Source organism: Ylistrum balloti, unplaced genomic scaffold, assembly GCF_031769215.1.
Source record: "Ylistrum balloti isolate Yb309-2 unplaced genomic scaffold, AGI_CSIRO_Ybal_v1 Utg370026, whole genome shotgun sequence".
NCBI classification, from domain to species: Eukaryota; Metazoa; Mollusca; class Bivalvia; order Pectinida; family Pectinidae; genus Ylistrum; species Ylistrum balloti.
The window spans coordinates 302301-323788 of NW_026782091.1; the positions used below are offsets into that span (position 1 = coordinate 302301).

The following is a 21488-nucleotide window of genomic DNA, read 5'->3' on the forward strand; positions in this document are numbered from 1 at the left end:
CCAAAAATTTTAGCAGAACTGCTTGTCTTCAAGAAATGTGAAAAGGAGGTCATCACAAATCAGAAAGTGAGATCCAGTGGATCCTTATCTTTAAAAGACTTTCTTTGTTATCATATTCAAACCTGCATTTGACACAGAATATCAATGTATGATACAAATATTACACAGCATATTGTAAACTGTGGAAGAATTGGCTGCATATAACACTATGCAATAAGAATTGTGATGTGATGAAGTTAAGATTGTCACAAAATGCAAGGATCTCTGATTTTACTCTATTTTCCATACTTCATTCTGTCACAAAGACTTCTTAGTTATAAGAAAGATCTGATTTTCATCAGAATGCAGATATATCAAAAGTAACATTCGAGTTCATGGTCAGATGTTTTTTTTCATTCACAGAAACTTGAAAAAAAATTGAAGGAAAACACTGACATCATGCCAAACTCAAACCTAACCACTTGATGGCAACATGAGTCTGTATTGTTTACTAGTTCAACTGTGAGGTCAATTCTGGCAAACTTGGTTGTCTTTCACCTACCCATACAAATATGGCACTTGTGGATTTTAAAAATAAGTAGAAAATTTCAAAAAACTTGAAAACAGTGAGATTAAATGTGGATCAAGGTCATCAGTACCAAGAATATTAATAGTCCTTTACCCCGATATGCTACTGACCAAATCTCAAGACATTTTGGCCTTCCAATTCCTTGAAGATTTTTAACACATAGACTCCTGTGACTGAAAGTGGGTCAAGTTCATTATTCTTGGGATAGACCTGCACCAGTGCATGCTACTGTCCAATATCATGATCTGAGGCCCCTTTGGTCATTGAGTAAAAAATTATGAAGATTTAACCCTGTGTAAAAAGGGCCAATATTCATTTGAATGCCCATTATCCCAGCTTGCTTCTGACTAAATGTAACCCAGTGGCTTTTAATTAATAAGAAGTTTTTTTTAATTTTAGATTTTAATTATGAACATATTTGATATTTAAAGCAAGTCAAGTTCATTAATTTGAATTGAATGACCTTTAAACCCAGCATTCCATCTTGCATCCTCAATACTCCAGGGGTTACGATAACTTTCACTCTCTGCAGAATGGGATAGTAAGCCCAAACCCTGAAGTATCAAGGATGTCTACCTTGGTCATTTTGAATACGAAAAGTTTTTTGAATATTTAAACACATTTGGTCACGTGTGACCTTGAAAATGGATCAAGGTTATTCCTTTTAATAACCTTTACAATCTCTCCCAGTACAACGCCGTACCTTTGTACAAAGGAGTTAAAGGAACAGCTCTAGATGTGATTGGAAACTTGAAAACCTTCTATTCATCTCAACATGCTTCTAGTCCTTTGGAATATTGAAAATAAATCGTTTAAAAATAATTTTAACACTTGTGACCTTGAACGATCATTAATAACGTCCATTTAAAGAGAAAAACACAACAAAGCCAATTGCTCGAACGTACTATGGGCCAGGTATGAAGCTGTGTCTTTTGGTTATTGACAAGAAGTTATCCAAGATTTTAGCACATTAAACTCCTGTGACCATTAAATTGCATCAAGATCATTCTTGTCAGTAAAGTCAAATTTCAACAAAGTCTCATTCTATCACAATATATGACAATGAGCCTTTCGGTTAATGAAAACAAGTCGAGAGATTTCAAAAACATTTAACCCTTGCGAACTTGCATATGCGTCAAGGTCATTCATTTGAAGAATATTTAGCCTTCTACCCTTGCATGCTACTGGCCAAATGACAGGACACCTGGCCTTCTTGATTACTGAGAAGACGTCGTTCAACGGGAAACGTGAAGTAATATAAAAATGGAAAGATTTACAAGGGGGTCCTTTAAACAGTAGAAGGGTAATATTTTAATGAGTCGCGAAAAAAGGCGGTTTTTTTTTTTTTTTTTTACTTCATCGGTGACACCCACTATGCTTTCTCGTTTTCGTCTGGTTTTAATAGTGGACACTGTAGAATGGCCATCCAGTTGCTACATAACGGTGAACAATGTTTATGTATCAATAGTTGCCTTGTGATATTTCAGCTATGATAAACCTTTGCTGTGATTATTTTGTTTCGTCTTAATGTTAAGATGGCCACCTTGTTCTGTAACTCATTGCTAATTTATCGGGGTTTTTTTTATTATACAATGTAATTAAGTTCATTTCAAAGTAGTCTCTGTGTGTTATTGATTCGTTCGGTACTTACGAAAGTGGGGAAAAAACAACTTGGAATGTATGTGATCGGATTCTATTCCTCTGCCTAATATCATCTTTTTTTACACGAAGTTGTACCTGCTGGCAGGATTATCTGTCATTTTGTCGGGCTGTTCTCAAAATTTTACATTTGATCTGCTTGACAGCAACTGTCCCTGTTTTCGTGCACAAAGACAGTTCCACCCACGGGACTTGACACCATTTTTTTTTTTACATTTGGACCGCAGGATACTGAAGTCGTACTAGAGGTTCTTATGGTTACTCCACTTCCGGCGATTCAACGTGTTCCCTACTCGTGTAGCTGACGAAAAGTATTGCAACAAAACTTTAACTTGTGATTTAATATCAGGAAAGGGAAAATTATTTAAAGCAATATTGACAATGGCGAAGTATAGAGAATGAAGCGTGGTGGTTGTTACACTAGATAAATTTATCAAATTGGCTTTGTAATTGTGGCTCAGTCGCGCAAAACGCAAAACATTATTTTTCTATGGCTCAACTGTCCACGCCTTGATGACTTTTGTTTGAGAACACGTGAACGAAGATGATAACAACTGTTGTCATAGCAACCGAAAGTATGATCGACCCTAGATATTAATCATAATAGCGCAATGCAACGAAGAATGTGCGGTGTCTATTCCTCTCACTGGAGCACTCAATGGTTTTGCTGAGCAAGCTGAAAAAATAAGAAAAATGTTGTGAGGAAAGAGAGAATAAACATCCGACATTTGGTTGCCTCTTACGATCAGAAAATGGGGATAACGTGTAAAATTCGGAATTTCACATTGATGAAGACATTACAATGCAGTAGATGTTGAACATTCGTTTTTGTTTCCCCAATGTTGCTTACGGCAAGGTCATATACATACGACATCCATAAAGTAAACCCACATCGGGTATGTGTCCTAGCAAAATTTTATTTCAAATTCCATCCAGTCAGAGTTCTAGAATGTTAAACGATATATCAAGGGAAACAACACACGTGGAACACGTTTGATAGGTAGGACAGAAAATGTTGCACGATACGGCAATCCTATTTTGATTTCGGCTTTTTTCCCCACGAAGACGCAGGCGAAACTCACGTAACCAGTTTAAGATGTTTACACCATTATCCCTATCAGTTTATCTCTTAATTCCACGAAGTCGATTCGTATATCGGGCGGTCCAAAGTATTTGGTATGCACAGTGCGTAGTTTTGTTTGCATATACAAATAAGACGGCGATTATCCACTTCAGAGGCAACGTTGTTTGTTATTCTAGCTATTGAAGAAAATACACACATTTTTGACACAGAAATCTTCATCAATACAAATTCACGTACGTTTGTTTTAATTTGGTGTAAGCCAGATTGGTATGCTAAATATTAGTACTAGTCTAACATGGGAAAGTAAAAAAGGAGAGCTGTAAAAGAAAAAATAAAGAAATGAATGAATTAAGCTATTTTTTATCATACACTGTTAATTCTATTTTGTTTTATGATAACTAGGCCTCATAGGCTTAAACATGGCACAGTATTCCGCGGTAGCGGTAGTACGTGTAGTTTACAGTATGGTAAAATAACTCCCATTTACACCCACCAAGGATATAATTGTAGAGGAAAGCTCCATCTAAAACTCGCATGTCAATATTGTTCCAAGCATTTGAAACCCAATCTGGCTTTATATATAAAAAGGGGACGTACCAGATTTGTGGTCATAAATCACATAGGGCGACTGCAGCGGCCAAAGTATAAAAATGATATTTTATTGGAAATATTTTAAGATATTTTGGTCTTTCTTCTTTGCTTTCTTTATCTTGATTATCATCACCATCACCTTCCTACATTTCCATTTAGTGGAGTTTTCATTATGATTATTATTAAAAAATAGCCAATGCAAGAATGTTAAATAGATGGGTGACAGAAACCAACAAATTTCATATACACATGACACGTATACTTTAATTTTTGATGTCGGTGGTTCTTAACTCTTTGTGGTCTTTTGTGTGGTATAAGGGAGATAATCAATACAAAGAAATGCTATTTACCTCAATCCTACATACACCACGCCTGAAGGGTCGTGTGTTAATATGGTAAGGTAGCCATATTTTTACCAAGAGACTGCAGAGACCGAAGACGTCTGCAGTGTGACCACCTGTTTTATGGCAAGTTGGCGTGACGCAGTAAACCTGTATTGGTTCAACAATCATGTAGATCATCAACTGGAGCCACTCTGAAGCGACGCTATAGAAATATAGGTAAGATTGCGAGGTGTTTTCCTTTGTAGACACAAAAAATTCTGTTATGTTGACGGTGCAACGAGTGCAGCTGTTCCCAGCCGTGAGCCGGGGACCCGATTACATAGCGTGAATGCACTCGGGTGGTTGTTGATACGCATAAATGAAGCCTGTAGATTAAGTGAAGACGAGACACTGGACCATGTTATGCATGGCATCGATGTTGACACATGATTTCCATGTCGGGACTTCATAATCAGACCTGAATTACCGCCAAGTTTCCAGTAAACAATATATTTTTCTGTTGCGATAAAAAAAAAAAAGGTGGGGCCCAAAAGAGGGAAATTGTACTTTCCTATTGTATGACTTTAAATGCATTATCATTGCTAAGGTTTGCATTGCCTGCTTTCAGTAGAAGGTATTGTTTGCAGTTTTAAAAAACCAACACGTTACATTTGATCAAATCATGGTGTTTAAATTGTGTTCTTTTTCTCTTTTCATGCATTAGATATTTAAAAGGACCTCATTATGTTACAGATCCCCCTACTAACTAACATGCCGCCCAAAGTGGAACTGCTTTTGATTATAGATTTTAAATTCTGAAGACATTTACCAATTTTTCAGATATTGTGTGCCAAATTTTTGAGTAATTTCTTTTGATTCACACAAATTATGAAAAGAAAATCTTAATCTTAGTAAGTCAGATGTTGTTGCCAATGATAAGTCATTATGAATTGTCTGATCAATTCAAAGGGCAATAGTGCGTTGTAGAAGAACCACCCCAGAAGTTATAAATGTTTGTTAAAGAAATGACCATCTGAAATTATAATGTAAATGAAATGAATAAAGGAAGAGCATCAAGTTGTTGCATTTGATTTTTGTCTTTTTTTTTTTATTAATGTTTGATCTAACAGTGATGCCTGCAGATAACTACAGTTGTAACTATGTGGCGATGATCAGAATACATCTACCACATAATTTTTTGCTGTATTCAACAATGACAAAAACAGCTGTAACTCTAATCCTACTTTTTTTGTATTTGAATATTACAAAAGAATTATTGATGTTTAGATAAATGATTGTGTCTGTTATAAGTTTTTACAAACATTCATAAAATTGCTGTTATATTGTTGAAGTTTTGAACTGTATATCTATTAGGAGCAAATATTTTGGCTTATGTCATCAAACTTAATTTGTTTTACATCAACATTGAGTAAGTCACAGTTTCACATACACACTGTCGAAGTCTCAGTGCAGGATGTATTATCTACAGAGGAAGAAATGGTGTTTTGATGAGGTGGACTTATTCCATTGCTTCCTTACATAATCTGTATAGTAAGGTTCTTCAATTTTAGATATTATGTTCAATCATATATGTTTCAATATATTGGATATCAGAAGCTACAAAGACCAAGGCTAACATATCTTTGTGAACCATAGGGATGGGTACAGTAACCTGTGACCGTAACATTCAGTGTTATAGGCACAAGGCATGAGAAATCTCCCTAACACATATGGTAATCATTCAGTTATGCTTTAGTCTGTGGCATTTACAGTGCAGCTATGTAGGAGTTTTGACACATCAATCAACTGAAAATTCCTTGGATCCAATATGTATATAATTGATGTGGTCAAGAAAAGGTTCACATTATTTTGCATAAAAATTCACTACAAATATTTTGTTTTTAAACCATGTTCCTAAATACTGTGGAAATCACCTTCGTTGTCATCACAGAACAACAAACTACCAATATCCAGCAAGCAATTAATTTATTAGAGATCAACCGATTGCAAGGAGCAAGAGTGAAAGAATGTAGTTTATGCAAAGGAATATGAAAGCTCCAGTATCTCATATAGACCTTAAAACAGCTTGAGAATTGAATAGTTGATAAACCATGAAGCGATGTTATGAAGATGATTATTTATTCACATCAAGTATTCATCTTCTGAAGTAGACTATAATAAACATCAAACCGAATGCCTGATAGACTGTGAAGCGACAGTGAAAAAATCATGAAATTTTCAGCTCTCTGTGAAAAGGTTATAAGATCAATGAAAGATCAATGCTAGAATGGTAAGTTTTGCTGGGTCTTACTGATACACACTGACATGGTTGGGTTGGTTGTTTATGCCTGTAATCCACATAATCAATTTATACAATGGATCTTTGGTCAGGTAGTTACATAAGATAAAGTAGTATCCTCATCAGTCATGCTCTGCTGATAAAGAATATACTTCAATCAGTCAAGATTTATTTTAGTTTTATTTCCTTTTTAAGGACAGAACTATATGATTAAAATTGAAAGAGATAAAACTGTCCTGGGAAAAAAGAAATAAACTTGATTTAATTGGATCAGCACGATGTTAACATGAGTGTCACATATACATTGTCTACTATTTTGTTTAAGTTTGTGATTACTGGAAAAATTTCAAACAGATTATTGATGTAGTAAGGTGAACATTAGGATATGGTTTAAGTACAGCAGGATACACTGGTGCATTGTGTATTCAATTGCACCAGAGATTTGTCTCTAATTACACTTGGGTCAATAAGTAATTATGATAATGCAGGAAAACATATTGTTTTTCTGGGAAGTTGTCACCTGTTGGAAATTGGAAATATTGTTTCTAGATTTTGTATGATCACATTGAGAAAAAAAAAGGTCTAAGTATTCTGGCCATGTTTATGATTTCAGTTCATTTTGCCTCGATACAGACACAAACGTAAAGTGGAGGCAAAGGGAAAACCCTATGTAATTACTCGATGTAAAGTTTAAATAATATGTTGTTTTGATATGTAATTGATGGATAGAACAATTTGATACAATAAAACAAGTCTGAGCTGTGTTAGGAGAAATACACTGTTATTGACCAACAAGGAACTGCACCACCATTTACACCGTCTGAAATCTTAAAGGTGATTTATGGCATCATAGATCAATGTTTCACTATGTAAGATATCAATAGCTTTGAAAATAGACTGATGTTTACATACTGTGGGTCTATAATCATACATGGTATATATACAATATTGTGTTTAAATAGACACATTGATATGCCACAAGACTTGGTAGACTGATCGAAGGGACATTTGATAATGCATATCACAGACTATCTTTGAATTGATACCTTGTATAACTGTAGACTCTAGACAGGTACTTAAGAGAGTCAAATGCTCCGAAGAGTAGTGGCCAATGAAGGCAGAATTCAACCTATTTTCTGTGACCAGAGATGAAGATTGGATTAATTAAACAAATTTTGTAATTTTGGGATCCATTTCTCCAAAAAACTGCCAATGCACAAAATTATTCTTGAGTGGTATGGATTAACGACAACAGTAACTGTGCTCTTTAAAGTTTACATTCTAGATTGGGTTATTAATTATTGGAAGCAGATAATTACATATACAGTGTATGTGAATCTGATCATCTCTCATGGATCAAAATTTTAAAAAAGCTGTGCTCCAGAACAAGATCGCTACAATGGTCAGGTCAAGGTTAAAGAGTAATGAAATAGTTTTCTTAAACTTCTTCATCAACTGAAGGTGATAACAAATGATGAATGCTGGAATTGTGTCTGGGATTTACTCCATGCTTATCGATCCAAATTTTGAAAAAGGCATTAAGGGTTCTATGTCATTGTTTAAACCACAATGCCTAGCTACCTGGTGCTGCACAGGTGCAGAAGAAGATAAACATAGCTTATTGTACAGATACTAATGGTAGAATTTAAAGACATCAGCTTTTATGCACTTCATCCAGCATTAAAAATTTAATAGGCAGATTGTGAACATTTAGACCAGAGATTACTGTTTAAGTGTTTCCCAGGCTCTCTGGAGGGCAAGTAATTTAAGTGAAAAGGGGCTCTGTGTAGCATTCAGAATTATCATCAAAGGGGTCCCTCAAACATATATGACAAGGGCACACAACTAGGCCTTAGCACATTAATGATTATTTGTAGACTCAATTGTTGAGATGGTTTTGCATAATTTTGTTACTTGCAGGATTAAAGACTGCTCTATCAGTCAAGAAGCCTGGTGGGGTTCCCAACCCTGTTACAGTGACTGCCCTCGTTTATTGCAAGTCAAGCAGTAACTTAGTTTGCAGGTCAGCCTGTTATCATCCTGCATATCCAGCATTGAGCAATATTGGAAAGAATGCATACACTCATGTATATTGTTGTGACACATGGATGGCATCATGCGGGCGTCAAAAATCTTGTATACATATTGTGTCACAAATGCTTCAGCTAGACTATGCTAGGAAGGTGCTATCTGGGCATTTTTTTTATTGAACTGATACCAAAGCACAATGGTATTAAATATGTATACTAGTCAGTGAGCTGAGTGTAGAGATCAAGGGAAGTACTTCTAGTCTTGTTTTCATATACTTCCAATATCTACCTATGTAGGACAACTTGGTGACACTGGGCTGTGTATTATGATGTTAAGATTCAATTACCAATTAAATTTGCAATTCTTGTTGTAATGTAGGTTATCAATTCTCATATAAAATCTGCAGATATTGAATGTAATTTTCCATCATGGAAATGACATTATTTATTTGTAAAATGGTGAAGGGAGACTAAAACTAATAAGTAAAATTTGAATGCAAGTCTGCTGCTGTTATAGTAAGCTATGAAATAGCTAGCATTTGATGTGATATCCTATCATTAATGCAATCCTTCTTTTTCATATTTTGCATATGCAGCCTTTGTTCTTGGGGATAACATTGTGGAATTGTAACTCTTGATGTGATATTTTTATTGTTTTGTGATCTTGAAGTTTAAAAGCAAATTGTAATGTGTGGGTAATGTCAGAGGTGGATACCAAATCTTATTGGTTCTTGTAAATATTTTGACTAATAGCTGTATAAAATGTGGTGGTTTCCTTCATAAGTCTTCTTTACCACTACAAGTAAATTTTGCAATGCACAGACCATGCAATATTTACTTGTGTCTACACAAATTTGACATGTGACCCAAAGCAAGATCACTTCTCAAAATTTAAAGTGGCATTCTTTCTAAAATGTGAAAAGTTAGAAAATATACCAGTTTATCCACTAAGCTAGTTTGTGAAGCTGATGTCTCCAAACTTTTTAGAAAGTCTAGTTTTCAACAATGAATTGGAAAATGTTCCATGTAGTTGGTACATTAATTAATTTGAATGTAAGTGAATGATATTTCATTGTATTAATTACTAATGGACTATAGTCAGAGCTCTGATGTATTTTCTGTGACTGTATATTGATGGGCTTTGTTGTTAATACCCTTACACCCTATGCTTTTATCTCCTGTTTGCCATGATTGATTGTCACCAGAGCCAGACTTAGCACTCAGGAGCCCAACAGAGGACCTTGGTTGTTGAAAGCTTAAGGCTAATGTTTAGTAGCACAGTGGGGACTGAATAACATATTTATACTGCATAACATGAAATATGTTGATCTTCTTTAATACCTTGATGTTGTTTTATATGGGGGAAAACAAGGCTGAAAGCAATATTGAAACAATGCGTGTTTTTGATAAGTATATATATCTGCTTTTAGTTATGAAGGTCCCTTCAAGGGATTTAAAAATAACTCCAATGCTAAAAACAAAATACCCCAAAAAGCCTGATTTTATTCCTCTGATCATATGAAGCTTTGATGTTTATTGACAATGTGTTTATGAAAATCTTCTGCATTATTGAAAAGTTTAACTTATTGGTGGGAAAATATACCTTCATATTAGTACAACAATGGAAGAAATAAAGATGTATGGCTAAGACACCACACTTTTCATTAACCTATAGCTATGCAGACCAGCCACACTATTCATTTCAAATGCAAGTAAATTATATAATTTCTCAAGTTTCAATTGCTTATTTCTGTGATTAATTAGATCTTATAAAGTTTACATTATATTTGTAAATGCAAGTGTTTTGTATGAATCTCTGCAATATTTTATGATCAGGGAAAGTATACTCTTTACTCATTTTAATTAAAATAACTCTGCATATGCCTGACGCTGTGTCCTGTAAAAATCTAAATTTAACTTTTCTGGAATGGTAACTTTTGAAAACGTATAAATATACAAATATTCCTATACGATGCTGACTAAGTTAATTTATATGTTTACCTGTAATAGTCTATTTCTGCTGATATGTACATATATACATCATACACATCTTGTTTACTATTAAAAGTGTTAACTATCATATACACTTGTTACTGAAGTTTAGGTAAGTACTGATTGTAAGAGTTCCTGACCACATACTTGTGAGGTAAATGTACTCATTCAGTTATTATAGACCGATGTATGGAGCATGTTTTGTTTTTCTACAAGTAGCCTACATAAATTTGGAAAATGTTGTGATATCTTTTAAGATACGTAGTGCTGCCTATTACTTTCAAATGAAGGTACAAAAATTCAAAATCAGAGAAATTTAAGATTTGTTTCCTCGATTCTCAAGCAGTCTGCGTTGTTTTATAATCATTATATTGGGACAATAACACACTTTCACTTAGGAGACAGATGCATGTAATATCTTGGACAACTATAAGTATCATATATAATTTTTATCATGTTTCTGAGGTAACTAAGGTAGACAGGATTATTTGAAATCCTTTGTTTCATGATTTTGAAAAAAGGGTTCAGGGGTTGGGGGTGGTATTGGTAATGAATATATGTATGCATACAAATATTATATCATGAAATCTGATTTGACAATATTAAAAGTTGAGGATTATACACATATGTACCCTCGCACACATATAACTATGTATTGTGACTGACTATAGAGGACCTGTTTTATAACTTGGTCAGTCTTATCCAGGTACAAAGCTTATGTATTAACATAGATAACACGGGTAGAGAAGAAGATAGGGCAGTATTGGGCTTGTGATAAATTGATTTTGTTTTACACATCGTTCAAGTTTTGATAGTTTGTTGATGGCAGAATTCATTTCTGAACAAGATCCAGGTAATAACTGTCTTCAAAATTCCGAAACATTCAAACAGAAACCTCTGAACTTAAACATGGGGAGAAAATGTTCTTTAAACATATTACTATACACACTCTTATTTTCATTAATCTTGGTGATTGTAGCACACACACTCTAAGCATTGTTTGGGAAACATTTTTATTTAGATATGAAACGTTGTAAACAATTACGGTTTGAAATAAAAATGTTAAGTATTAGCAGTATTACTTACTGACTGCAGTATATTGTGGCAGAGATTAAAAACAAGGGAATAAATAAGCAATTTTTTTAACTGAAGATGAATCTAATTATCTTCTTGTCCAAATGCAAAGTTGGGTTGTACGTTAAGTATAGAGGCAGGTAAGCTAGTTAGGTTAGAAACGGTACTTGTTTCTAATTAGTTTCAGTTATTATTGAAGAGAGTGCAGAATAATCTATTTAGCCACACTGTCTAGAAATGATATTACTGTTTAAGTATGGGTCGGGAAATACTTGAAATGTATCGTATGAAGAAATAATCTGCACGAAATCTAACATTGGTTGAAGAATAAGTATTGATAATATTTTCAAATATTTTGTAAGAAAGGGAAAAAATCATATCTTGTTTCAGACTATACATTAGAAAATAAGTCAGTGGTAAGCTCAATAAACTAAAACAGGGCCAAACTGTAAAATCTGGATGAAAAGTATCTGATATGCCAAGAGAGATCATTAAATGTGATAGAATAGGAGTATACACAATATCTAACAAAACATTTGTATTGGAATTTGTACAATGGTTTGGACTCTTCTGATCTGTGCCAGTTATAAACTTCTTATAACAAAACTCCCAATTTCTCCACATTAACTTTTCACTTGTTCCAGCTATAGATGTTATTACTTATTAACTCACCAAGGCTATGATGTAGTCACAATTAATTCACCATGGCTATGATGTAGTCACAATTTTTGCCTGGATAAGCAGTTCTCTCTTTTGCAAAATAACAATATCCTATGAAAGTTGCTGCACCTAATATGTTGTACCATAAAAAGTTTACATAGTATAATAATTAAAATTCATAAGGACTTTGAATGGAAATATGGCATATATAGTAGATAAAATTAATATTTGATAGTACATATATTTTGATAAATTTTCATGCAGAGAGCCAATTAAACTTTTTTGAAGTATCAGGTTCAGATGCTACAGCATGACGTCATTTATCCAATATGTTTGCATTGTGAAATATTCACAGGGGTTGTGCTATAAATACTTAATGCTAGTATTTTTAAATGCTTTTATAGCTGTAAGTTTTGTAGACAGTACATGCTTGAATAGCTATGCAAGTTCAACTCATAGTCTAGTACCGGTACACCTACTTTGCATACATATTATATATATATATATAACTATGAAGTAAATAGTCCTAATACATTGTGTATGCTTAACTATCAGAACTGGTTTAGGTCTAGTTATGTGTTATGCAAGGTCTTTTCTATGTTGTGTAAGCTTTACAAATAAAATCTATAATAGATAAAGTCTCTCTCATCTCTATCAATTGTAAGCTTTACAGACCAATTTGCCATGGTCAGTGAAGTGACAGTCAAATTGTTGGTGTTAGCACGGCTCTATTATTGATCAGTACATTTGAATTGTGTTTCACACAACCATGTATAAACACTGGTACCATCAGAATTGTGACACGTTAGCACCACAGCAGGTGATCACACCTTGACAAATTTTATAGCAGAAATAAAGAAAATCAGAATTGAGTTGTTAGTTTGAGGAATACAGTGCAAAATTATGCATGGCATACAAGATATGACACTGATGTTCAGCTGGTAAAGCATTTTGTCCCTCAGAAGTCCTTGTCTTTGATTTACCACTGATAATGGCAATGCTCAGGTGTTTTTTTTCTTAAATATCTGCCTGGCTAAATGTGTTTGTTTGTTTGCTGGTTCATGACATCATCAAAGTGTAACTGGTAAAGCTGTCTTCCTGTGTTCACATTCCACTTCCTTCCTCCTCAGACCTTGCTGGGTGGAGAACTAGTAATAACTATTTATGTCACAGCACAAAGGGACGCGCACCAACCCACGCATTTTCAGTTAATGTCGCTGAAGTCTTTTTTTATACATCTATCATGAATATTAAAGAAATCCTAGTCCAGTCATACTAAGCACTACATGAACTGGAGATACCTATGTACAATCTAAATATGAAAATTAGGCCCTTACACATTCACTGTATCTCTCGTAGTATTCTACAGTACATTATACAATACACTGCATTAACCAAGTTTTGGTCATATTTTCTTCTAGGTGATCAGTAATACTTACCCTTCATACATGCAGTTGAAGATTAACTTTCTACATTGCAGAATACAACCATAGTTTGTAAACACTCTCTATTGTCAACATGTTAATTAGTATTCACTTTAATAGAATTTTTAAGGAGAAAACTGTGGACTTAACTTGAAGCAGAAAAATGTTGATTTTACCATGATAACTAAGTAACCAGAAAATAAGTTGGGTATATACATTAAGTAGTTCCAAGAGTACTCCTTCAATGTAAAGGAAGAGATTTTAACCTTATTTGATATGAAGGATTCTTAGATCGTGTGAACATATCCATGTATAAAGGTGAAATATTAAACCCCAGGGTAACGGGTGGGTACCCATATAGCAACAAATAAGATTTGATATAAACTTCCTGTTCAGTTTCATGGGTCTCTTCTATTATGTTTTGTACAGACTGAGGAGTGGTATATCTGTGGGGTACTCAGTTTACTATATGGTATTAGATGGTATATACATTCAGAGGTAAACAACCATACAGTATATGTACCTGTGGTAGTTATGTATTAGGTAAGTGGCTAAAATAGCTGTGTGGTTTTAGTTTGTGAATATACTCCATAGCCGTCTCACCATGTCTGGCCATATGCCAGCCGTCTGGCTATGCTTCATTCAGGGCAACTTGTAACCACAATATGTACATTACAGCATATAACATAGTCCACAGTTAAGTAATATGTACAGTCTATTCTCATATCGTAAGTTTGTATTAGTAGTTCAAACTAGTGACCCATGCCAAATGTAAAAAGCATGGAATGTGTGATGGATGCCAAATCGCAGGTGTGATAATGTGTATAATGTTGCAGTATTTAGAAATACAGTACAACTGTTAACCCTTACGTACTTTGATTATACTGCAGTGTCTCTGTGATGTGCTTTATATTTGTCTGCATCTTTCCGCAATGATTCATTGGCTGGTAAATATTTTGTGTTAGTGACCATCAACATTGAGGTACATTTGTACTATTTGGTTTATAGTTTTTTTTGTCCACAATGGTTTTTGATAGGTCATATAATTGATGAAGTATCCACCGAGGACAGGACCACATATATATACGTATATTATAGCTGCCTCTTTCAATCACACATTGGGAATGCAGGATGCAGCTGCTCTTTTTCCTCTCTGAATTAGTAATTTACAACTCGTACAGTAGTACTGGTATTCAACTTGCCTTAGTCAGTTGCTATAAAAGATTTATTCATTCTTCACATATCTTATCCAAATGTGTGTAAAAAGGTTGCTGTCTTTTCAGTTATATCGGTTGTTGATACAGAAGAAGTAGTAGTATGACAGTGTATATGATCTAACATGTCAAGTCTGTGAGCTGTGAAACACATCCTCTTTCGTTTTCTGGTAAACCAATGACTTAATTCAGTTACTGCCAGCTTCAAAATGTCAGTAAATGCTATTTCTTCCAAGACCACAGCTTATGCTTGATGACCTTAATTTCTTAATGTTTTCTCAACTCCTGGATCATGAAACTAACTTATCTGTCCAGTGATGCAAGTCAACTGTCAGAATGAAATAAAACATCACCTTGGTATTTAATAATAAAGCAGGTCTTAAATAAGTACCTCTGATTAAATTCCTGGCAGTGGGAAGATATTTGCCGTCAACTCATCATCCAACCATATCCATGTTACAATCTGTTATTTGTACTGAAAGTATTTTTATAATAATGAAGTGATGACTTGGCCACCTTTTGGTAGATAACACTTCTTCATGAGTGTTTAGTAACATTTATTCCCCTACCTGGGCTTATTGAATCTATTTCAACTGGTTCAAGTATTTTTATAATAATGAAGTGATGACTTGGCCACCTTTTGGTAGATAACACTTCTTCATGAGTGTTTAGTAACATTTATTCCCCTACCTGGGCTTATTGAATCTATTTCAACTGGTTCACTTAACTTAAATTCAGAAGAATTGTGGAAAGTTATACCTACAGATTTGCGCTATGCCAGTTTATATTATTATTTTACAAAACAAAATGGAATTTGAACATTTCAACAAATATTATTACCTTAATCAGGTATAATTCAAAAATATGACTTTATTCAGAAATTAAATCAAATACTAAATAACAAAATCATCAAAATAAATAATTTTCAATAATTATACAAAAATTAAGGTACCAATATAAAAATAATAATATTGACAGCAATTTGTGCAGATCTCTTGTGTAAATTTTTTCCCCCTTTCCTTTTGGTAATAGCGATTTGCATTTTTTAACACATAAATTGACAACATTGTCGGTTCACAATCCAATTCAGTAATCGGGCCACAGAAGGTTCATTTTTAAGGCTTTTAAAAGAAGACTGAAAAATCTAACGCTTACGAGAAAAAAAATCGATATCATGAATATTTACAGACGTCTCTTGTTCTTTTAAAATAGCCGTTGTCGTCTCTACATGCTGCGGTAGGCCATCAGAAAATAAATTTAAAGCAAGTCATTTCTTAGTTTGCATTTCGTTCATGATTAATAATAAAACAAATGATAACAGTATCCATCGCGGAACCTGTCTACTGACTACGCCACAAACCCACTGCGAAGAAAAATATTGGTAAAGTGCGTCGAGCACTTGCTCTGTCTGCATTGCTTAGTTTTCAACATATACAAATCATGTGACCACGCGCCTGCGCATTAAACGTGTGTTAACCAACCAGCTCTGTAATGAGCCTGCTGCCTAACTCGGCCTGTGAACAGGCCTTTTAGAACTGAAAACGACGAAAAGTTTATTATCTTGGCAACAAATATGCCTCATCTCCGGTGCTATGTACATACTCAATTTCGTGTCCATTAGGCCGTATATTCCGTAAGCGGTTACTGTGATATGTGCAATCTTTCTCGGGTTCAAACCATCGCCCAGGGAAGTCGCCATTGAAATTTTCATTCCGAACACATTCAAGGTAGGTTTGCGATGTTTGACGATATTGCTAGTTCTTTTAAGACCGACTATGATATCTTTTAATTGCAATATTATATCATTTCGGTGTATATTATGTTTGAAAATGAGCAGACTGAATATTCAATCATATTTGGACATGGGGAGAGCTTTTCAGCTGGTGAAATCGGTCAAGGTTCAATCGCGTAGCTTCGGTGTTTATTGGCGTGTCATCACAGTCTTCTATTTCGGCGTGTTTCGTGCAATCCAAGCTTCAATATTATATGCACCTATGTAACATATAGGTTTCGTGACAATGCATACTCTCATTGCAAGTATGTTTTATTTGTTTTCCAACAAAACAAGTAGACAAATACTAATATTTTGGCAGCCATTTTGCCTGAACGGAGCAATGGCTGCCGGCAACATTAAAAATTCAAGATGGTGGCTATATCATCAGTCTGGGCGAGAAATTATCATGTGTTTCGATCACCGCCAACACGTTCAATTTGTTTTATCAACAAATTTAATTAATTAATTTCTTTGCTATATTGTACTACAATTAAAATGTTTTGATAAGACATTTAATGATAAAGGCCCCTTTTCATTATGAGCTGTGACCGTCTGCATTCTTCGGCTTGTTAGAAGGGCCGTTTATGAATAAGATGCAACACACGAATTTAACACAGCCGAGTGTGCATCCTGGTTTTTAAATATATTAATATAAGCCTAGATATTCTCCATAAAAGCTCTGTTATAAAAGTAAGACACGGAAAATGTGTTCTGGATATTCTGTTAGCTGATACATGCACCTAAAATTCACATCTTAGCCAGTAAACCATAAACGATAGTTTTCTATCTGAGGGTTATGAAGTAAAAGTAACAACTTTGGTGATGTGAAATATTCAATACTAGAACAAAGATTCAGCATATTGACAAACTTCTGCTATCCATATTCGGAAAATGTCCTGGAATTTCTGTTATAGACCTTGTTTGCTGATTCGTGTACATTAAATTCACATCTGAGCCAGTAAATCGTAAACGATAGTTTTAAGTCTGAGGGTAATGAAGTAAAAGTTTTGAGATGTGAGCTAAAGCTTAGCCACCTTCTGAGCAAATGCAGAACCGTGAAGTTTTCAAACCAAACAACTGATGCCACATGCTGTTAAATGCTTTCAAAGCAATGTTTGCAGAAATAATGGCCCTTACTGTTCATAATAAAGCCATCTTAAAACCAGATGTAGTAATTGCAACATATAGGTAGTTAACTTTTTATATAGTGTTAGTAGCAATGTCAAACATCTTTCCATCCAATAATTTCTTATATTGAAAATTGCAATTTTCTGTCGTCCCTTTAGTAAGCATTGCTAAAACAAAGGTGATAAAGTATGAATTTTGTGTGTCAATTTATAAATGTTTGCAACTAAGTAGGCAACAGTCAAATTATTTGTACCATGATTTGTCTTGCAATCTTGGATATGATCGACGTGCACAAATTTTTTATACTTGAAATGTTTCTTTTGTTTTTTCAGCTGTCATCCAAAGATCTTAACATTCATCTTGCCTTAATCTTTCATCTTGACTACCTGTACTCTAAGGTAAATTAATTGACCATTCAAATTGAATCAAATATATGGATTGGTATCACGAACTAATGAAAATGAGTAGATCAATGTATAATAATATCCTTAGGTGAAGACATCTTTTCATAATGTACAACAGAATGGTGAATATGCTAATTTTTTGCAATGCAAGAACAACTGATAACCACTGCTTTTATTTAAAGAGAATGTTTGTATAAATACTTCTGTTTTTTCTCTTGCAGAGTGAAACCTGATTGCCAAATTGTGTAAGATATTATCACTGCCTATTACCATAATCTCAGGTAATTGTTCAGGATTTCAAACCATTTTTATTCTTAATTGATTAATAAAAAATCATTTTATGAAATTGAATTTTTTTCCTGCATCAGTAGAGATAGCTTATGTTATAAACAAAAAACTACAATGAAATCTGTTATCACTAATAGTCTATTGAGACATTTTCCACTCTTGCAAGTCTTGCTACCCATGTCCATTTACACAAAATTTTGCTCTATATGTTGCCAAGATAAAAATGCAGTTGTTTGCATCAAGAATAAGTCAAGGTTTGCAAATGAAGAAATTGTGTTTTGTTTAAATCCAGAAACAAATTAATTTAGTGACATTCTCAATTCTCTTCATCATGAAACTCATTTTGCTTTCAGATTCATATCAAAACCAGAAGCTCGTACTATATATATGAGGTAAGTCTAGATGATGGTCTGTTCTTCAAAAATGAAATCTATGTTAATAAGACACTTTAAATGTGCAAGGGGATGTTTTTCAACAATTGGTTCTTAGATTTTCAATTTTAGATATGGTAGAAATTTTGTATCCTATGTAATTTGGGTAAAATCTACTCTAGAAATTGAGTTTAGGTATTCTATCGGCATTGAATTGTCAAGGGATTTTTTTTGTGTTTATCTATTAAATATTTGATTTCTTTTCCAGATTAGTTGCTGCCTGTGGTTGTGTAACATATCTGTTAAATATTTATTACTCGTTCAGCATTTTTATATCAAATAGGTGAGTCTTCATTATATTTCAGATGTGAAAATTCTAGACATAAATAAATATTGCATAAATTTCATTTTCAGATTATGCTTCACTGATATATTGATGCAAGAATATTTTCTGGTATCATTGGTTGGAACGACCAGAGGAAATAAATGGCTGTTGTAGTTCAATGCTTTCAGCATGGTTTATGTAAACCTTCATTTTTGGGGGAGATATGGTAGTTCTCAGTGGAACTTGCTGGGAAAAAATCCAAATATGATAGAGGTGCTTACTGGGTTGAAAATATTTCCAGTTTAGATAACTTTCTTCACAGCAATATATTATTCAATGCTTTTGGCATGGTTTATGTAAACTTCCAATTTGGGGGGAATATTGTAGACATGATAGTTCTGAATGTAACTTGCTTAAAAAAACAAACATGAAGAGGTGCTTACTGCATTGAAAATATTTCCAGTTTAATTAACATTCTTCACAGCAGTTTGTGCTTGTTTTACAGGATATTTTATGGACAAACTAACCTGCTGGGTTCAATGAGAAAGGTAGGTCATTTAACTTGTTTGGAGGGGAATGATATTGAAGTGATATTATATAGAATACTTTAAAAAACTTTCCTTAATTCACTATGATTGAAAAGAACTTGCCCTTGTATGAAAGTTCAAAAATTTCTCATCCATTCTTTCAAGGTTGCCATCCCAATGAAATTAGGGTATGTTGTAGTATTTTCTTAATGTATTAGGAAGTTTTTGGAGCATATCTTTTCTGATTTCACTTGCATTGTCAAAATACTTACTCTGTAGGTCCATTATAGTAATGCACTGTCACAAATCAAAATATTAAAACTGATAGTGATGACCTTTAATCTCACTTTTAATAGTATATGTTTCTTGAGTAGATTGTGTCCAATTTCATGCAATTGTGCAACAAAATGAGAGCACCACAAACCACTCAAACCGCGACCTTAAAACGGGATCATGAAAGTCAATCACAAGCCAAATTGGTTCAGCTGAGTCTGATCATTAACTATGATTTTTGATTTCTTAAAGTTATGGTCAACTAGAGTTTATTATTAATGTTGAGGATGTGATTTCATTGTAGATCAAGGAAACCACATTGGAGAACAAGTGTAGATCCAATAGGACACAGATCCTTCAAAAGTTGGATTTATTTCCATTGATAAAGGTAGGTCTTTTTTTCTCATTAACAAACAATTGATTTGTGAAAGAGCCTTATTATCTCACTTCAGGAAGAATTGATCACTTGGGAAGAAAATTTTAAGGAGTAATCTTAAATTTATGGAATTGGGCCATGTTATGAAATAAGTCCAGTTAAAAATTGGGTATATTTGATCCCACAGGATCCCCTAAAAAAGTGCTGCAACATCTCCATTGGTGTCAATGTTTTTTTAAATAATTTCAGCATTATTGTGCTGAGTGGGGATGGCAAAACATGGATCTACACAATATGTAGACAGTATACAAAATGCCACAAATATATATTGTAATTACTTATATTAGCTTACAGGGCACAACACAGTCTGAACTTAACTCTTTGAATAGCCCTCCCCCAGAAGATTTTAGGCTTTGCATCAAGCAATAATATTTATCACATTTAGTGGTACTGATTGGTGACAGAGCTGATTGTAATTGTTCAATTTCAGTTCCTCAGAACCGGCAGAAGTGCTGAAGCTAGAGGTAGTCTTTGCCTCTGATCAACGAATTGATTGATATCAGAAAAGTGCCAAATTCTCGGGGAGATGCAAGAAGGTAGAACAACTGATATTTTACTGATTCATCTTGTAATAATAACTTCATAATTGATATTGAATGTGTAGTATGATTGTTCTTTTCCTGTTGTTTGATAAGTATTTTCTGATATTGACAGCAATGTCCTGTAATAAGTTGAAACTTTGTGAACAAAATTAGTCCTGGTGTGTAAATGTGATGAGTCATGGTTCAATTGTACTAGATTCTGGAATTATAACTTAAGGTATTTCCAATTTCAGTGAGTAAACCTCATGGGGCTCAGTGGAATGCTGGAGGAAGTTGGGGAACGGGATCAAATGCAGATGACGGAGGCTGGAGCCAGGGTCCTCCAGCTTCAGGTAGTGGCTGGACTGGGACAGTTGCTGGTAGGTGAATTTGTCATTAAATTCCAGATGTTGCATAAGTGTAGATCGAGTTTCTTTAAATCTTGGCAATTAATATATAGCAGTTTACTTGTGATTACATTAGAAGATGAGATGTTTCAATTTGTTTCCTGAATTTATTGAAG

At 34.0% G+C, this 21488-nt stretch overlaps 1 protein-coding gene across 5 annotated transcripts in view; it reads left to right on the top strand.

Annotated features, from left to right (window-relative positions):
* The first annotated feature begins 4349 nt into the window (after positions 1 to 4349).
* The window catches only part of LOC132548770 (trinucleotide repeat-containing gene 6C protein-like), a 28199-nt gene continuing 11060 nt past the window's right edge, over positions 4350 to 21488 (top strand). For 4 of the 5 annotated variants that reach the window (XM_060212659.1, XM_060212661.1, XM_060212662.1 and 1 more), the window contains exons 1-9: positions 16412 to 16645; positions 18153 to 18218; positions 18446 to 18505; positions 18866 to 18904; positions 19152 to 19226; positions 19714 to 19756; positions 20313 to 20396; positions 20875 to 20980; positions 21220 to 21345. In XM_060212659.1, coding sequence (XP_060068642.1) covers positions 20971 to 20980; positions 21220 to 21345 — 136 coding nt within the window. In that variant the 5' untranslated portion in view covers positions 16412 to 16645; positions 18153 to 18218; positions 18446 to 18505; ... (3 more) ...; positions 20313 to 20396; positions 20875 to 20970. Of the gene's footprint in view, positions 4463 to 16411; positions 16646 to 18152; positions 18219 to 18445; positions 18506 to 18865; positions 18905 to 19151; positions 19227 to 19713; positions 19757 to 20312; positions 20397 to 20874; positions 20981 to 21219; positions 21346 to 21488 lie in introns of those variants that run through there. The other variant, XM_060212660.1, reaches the window with a different exon arrangement.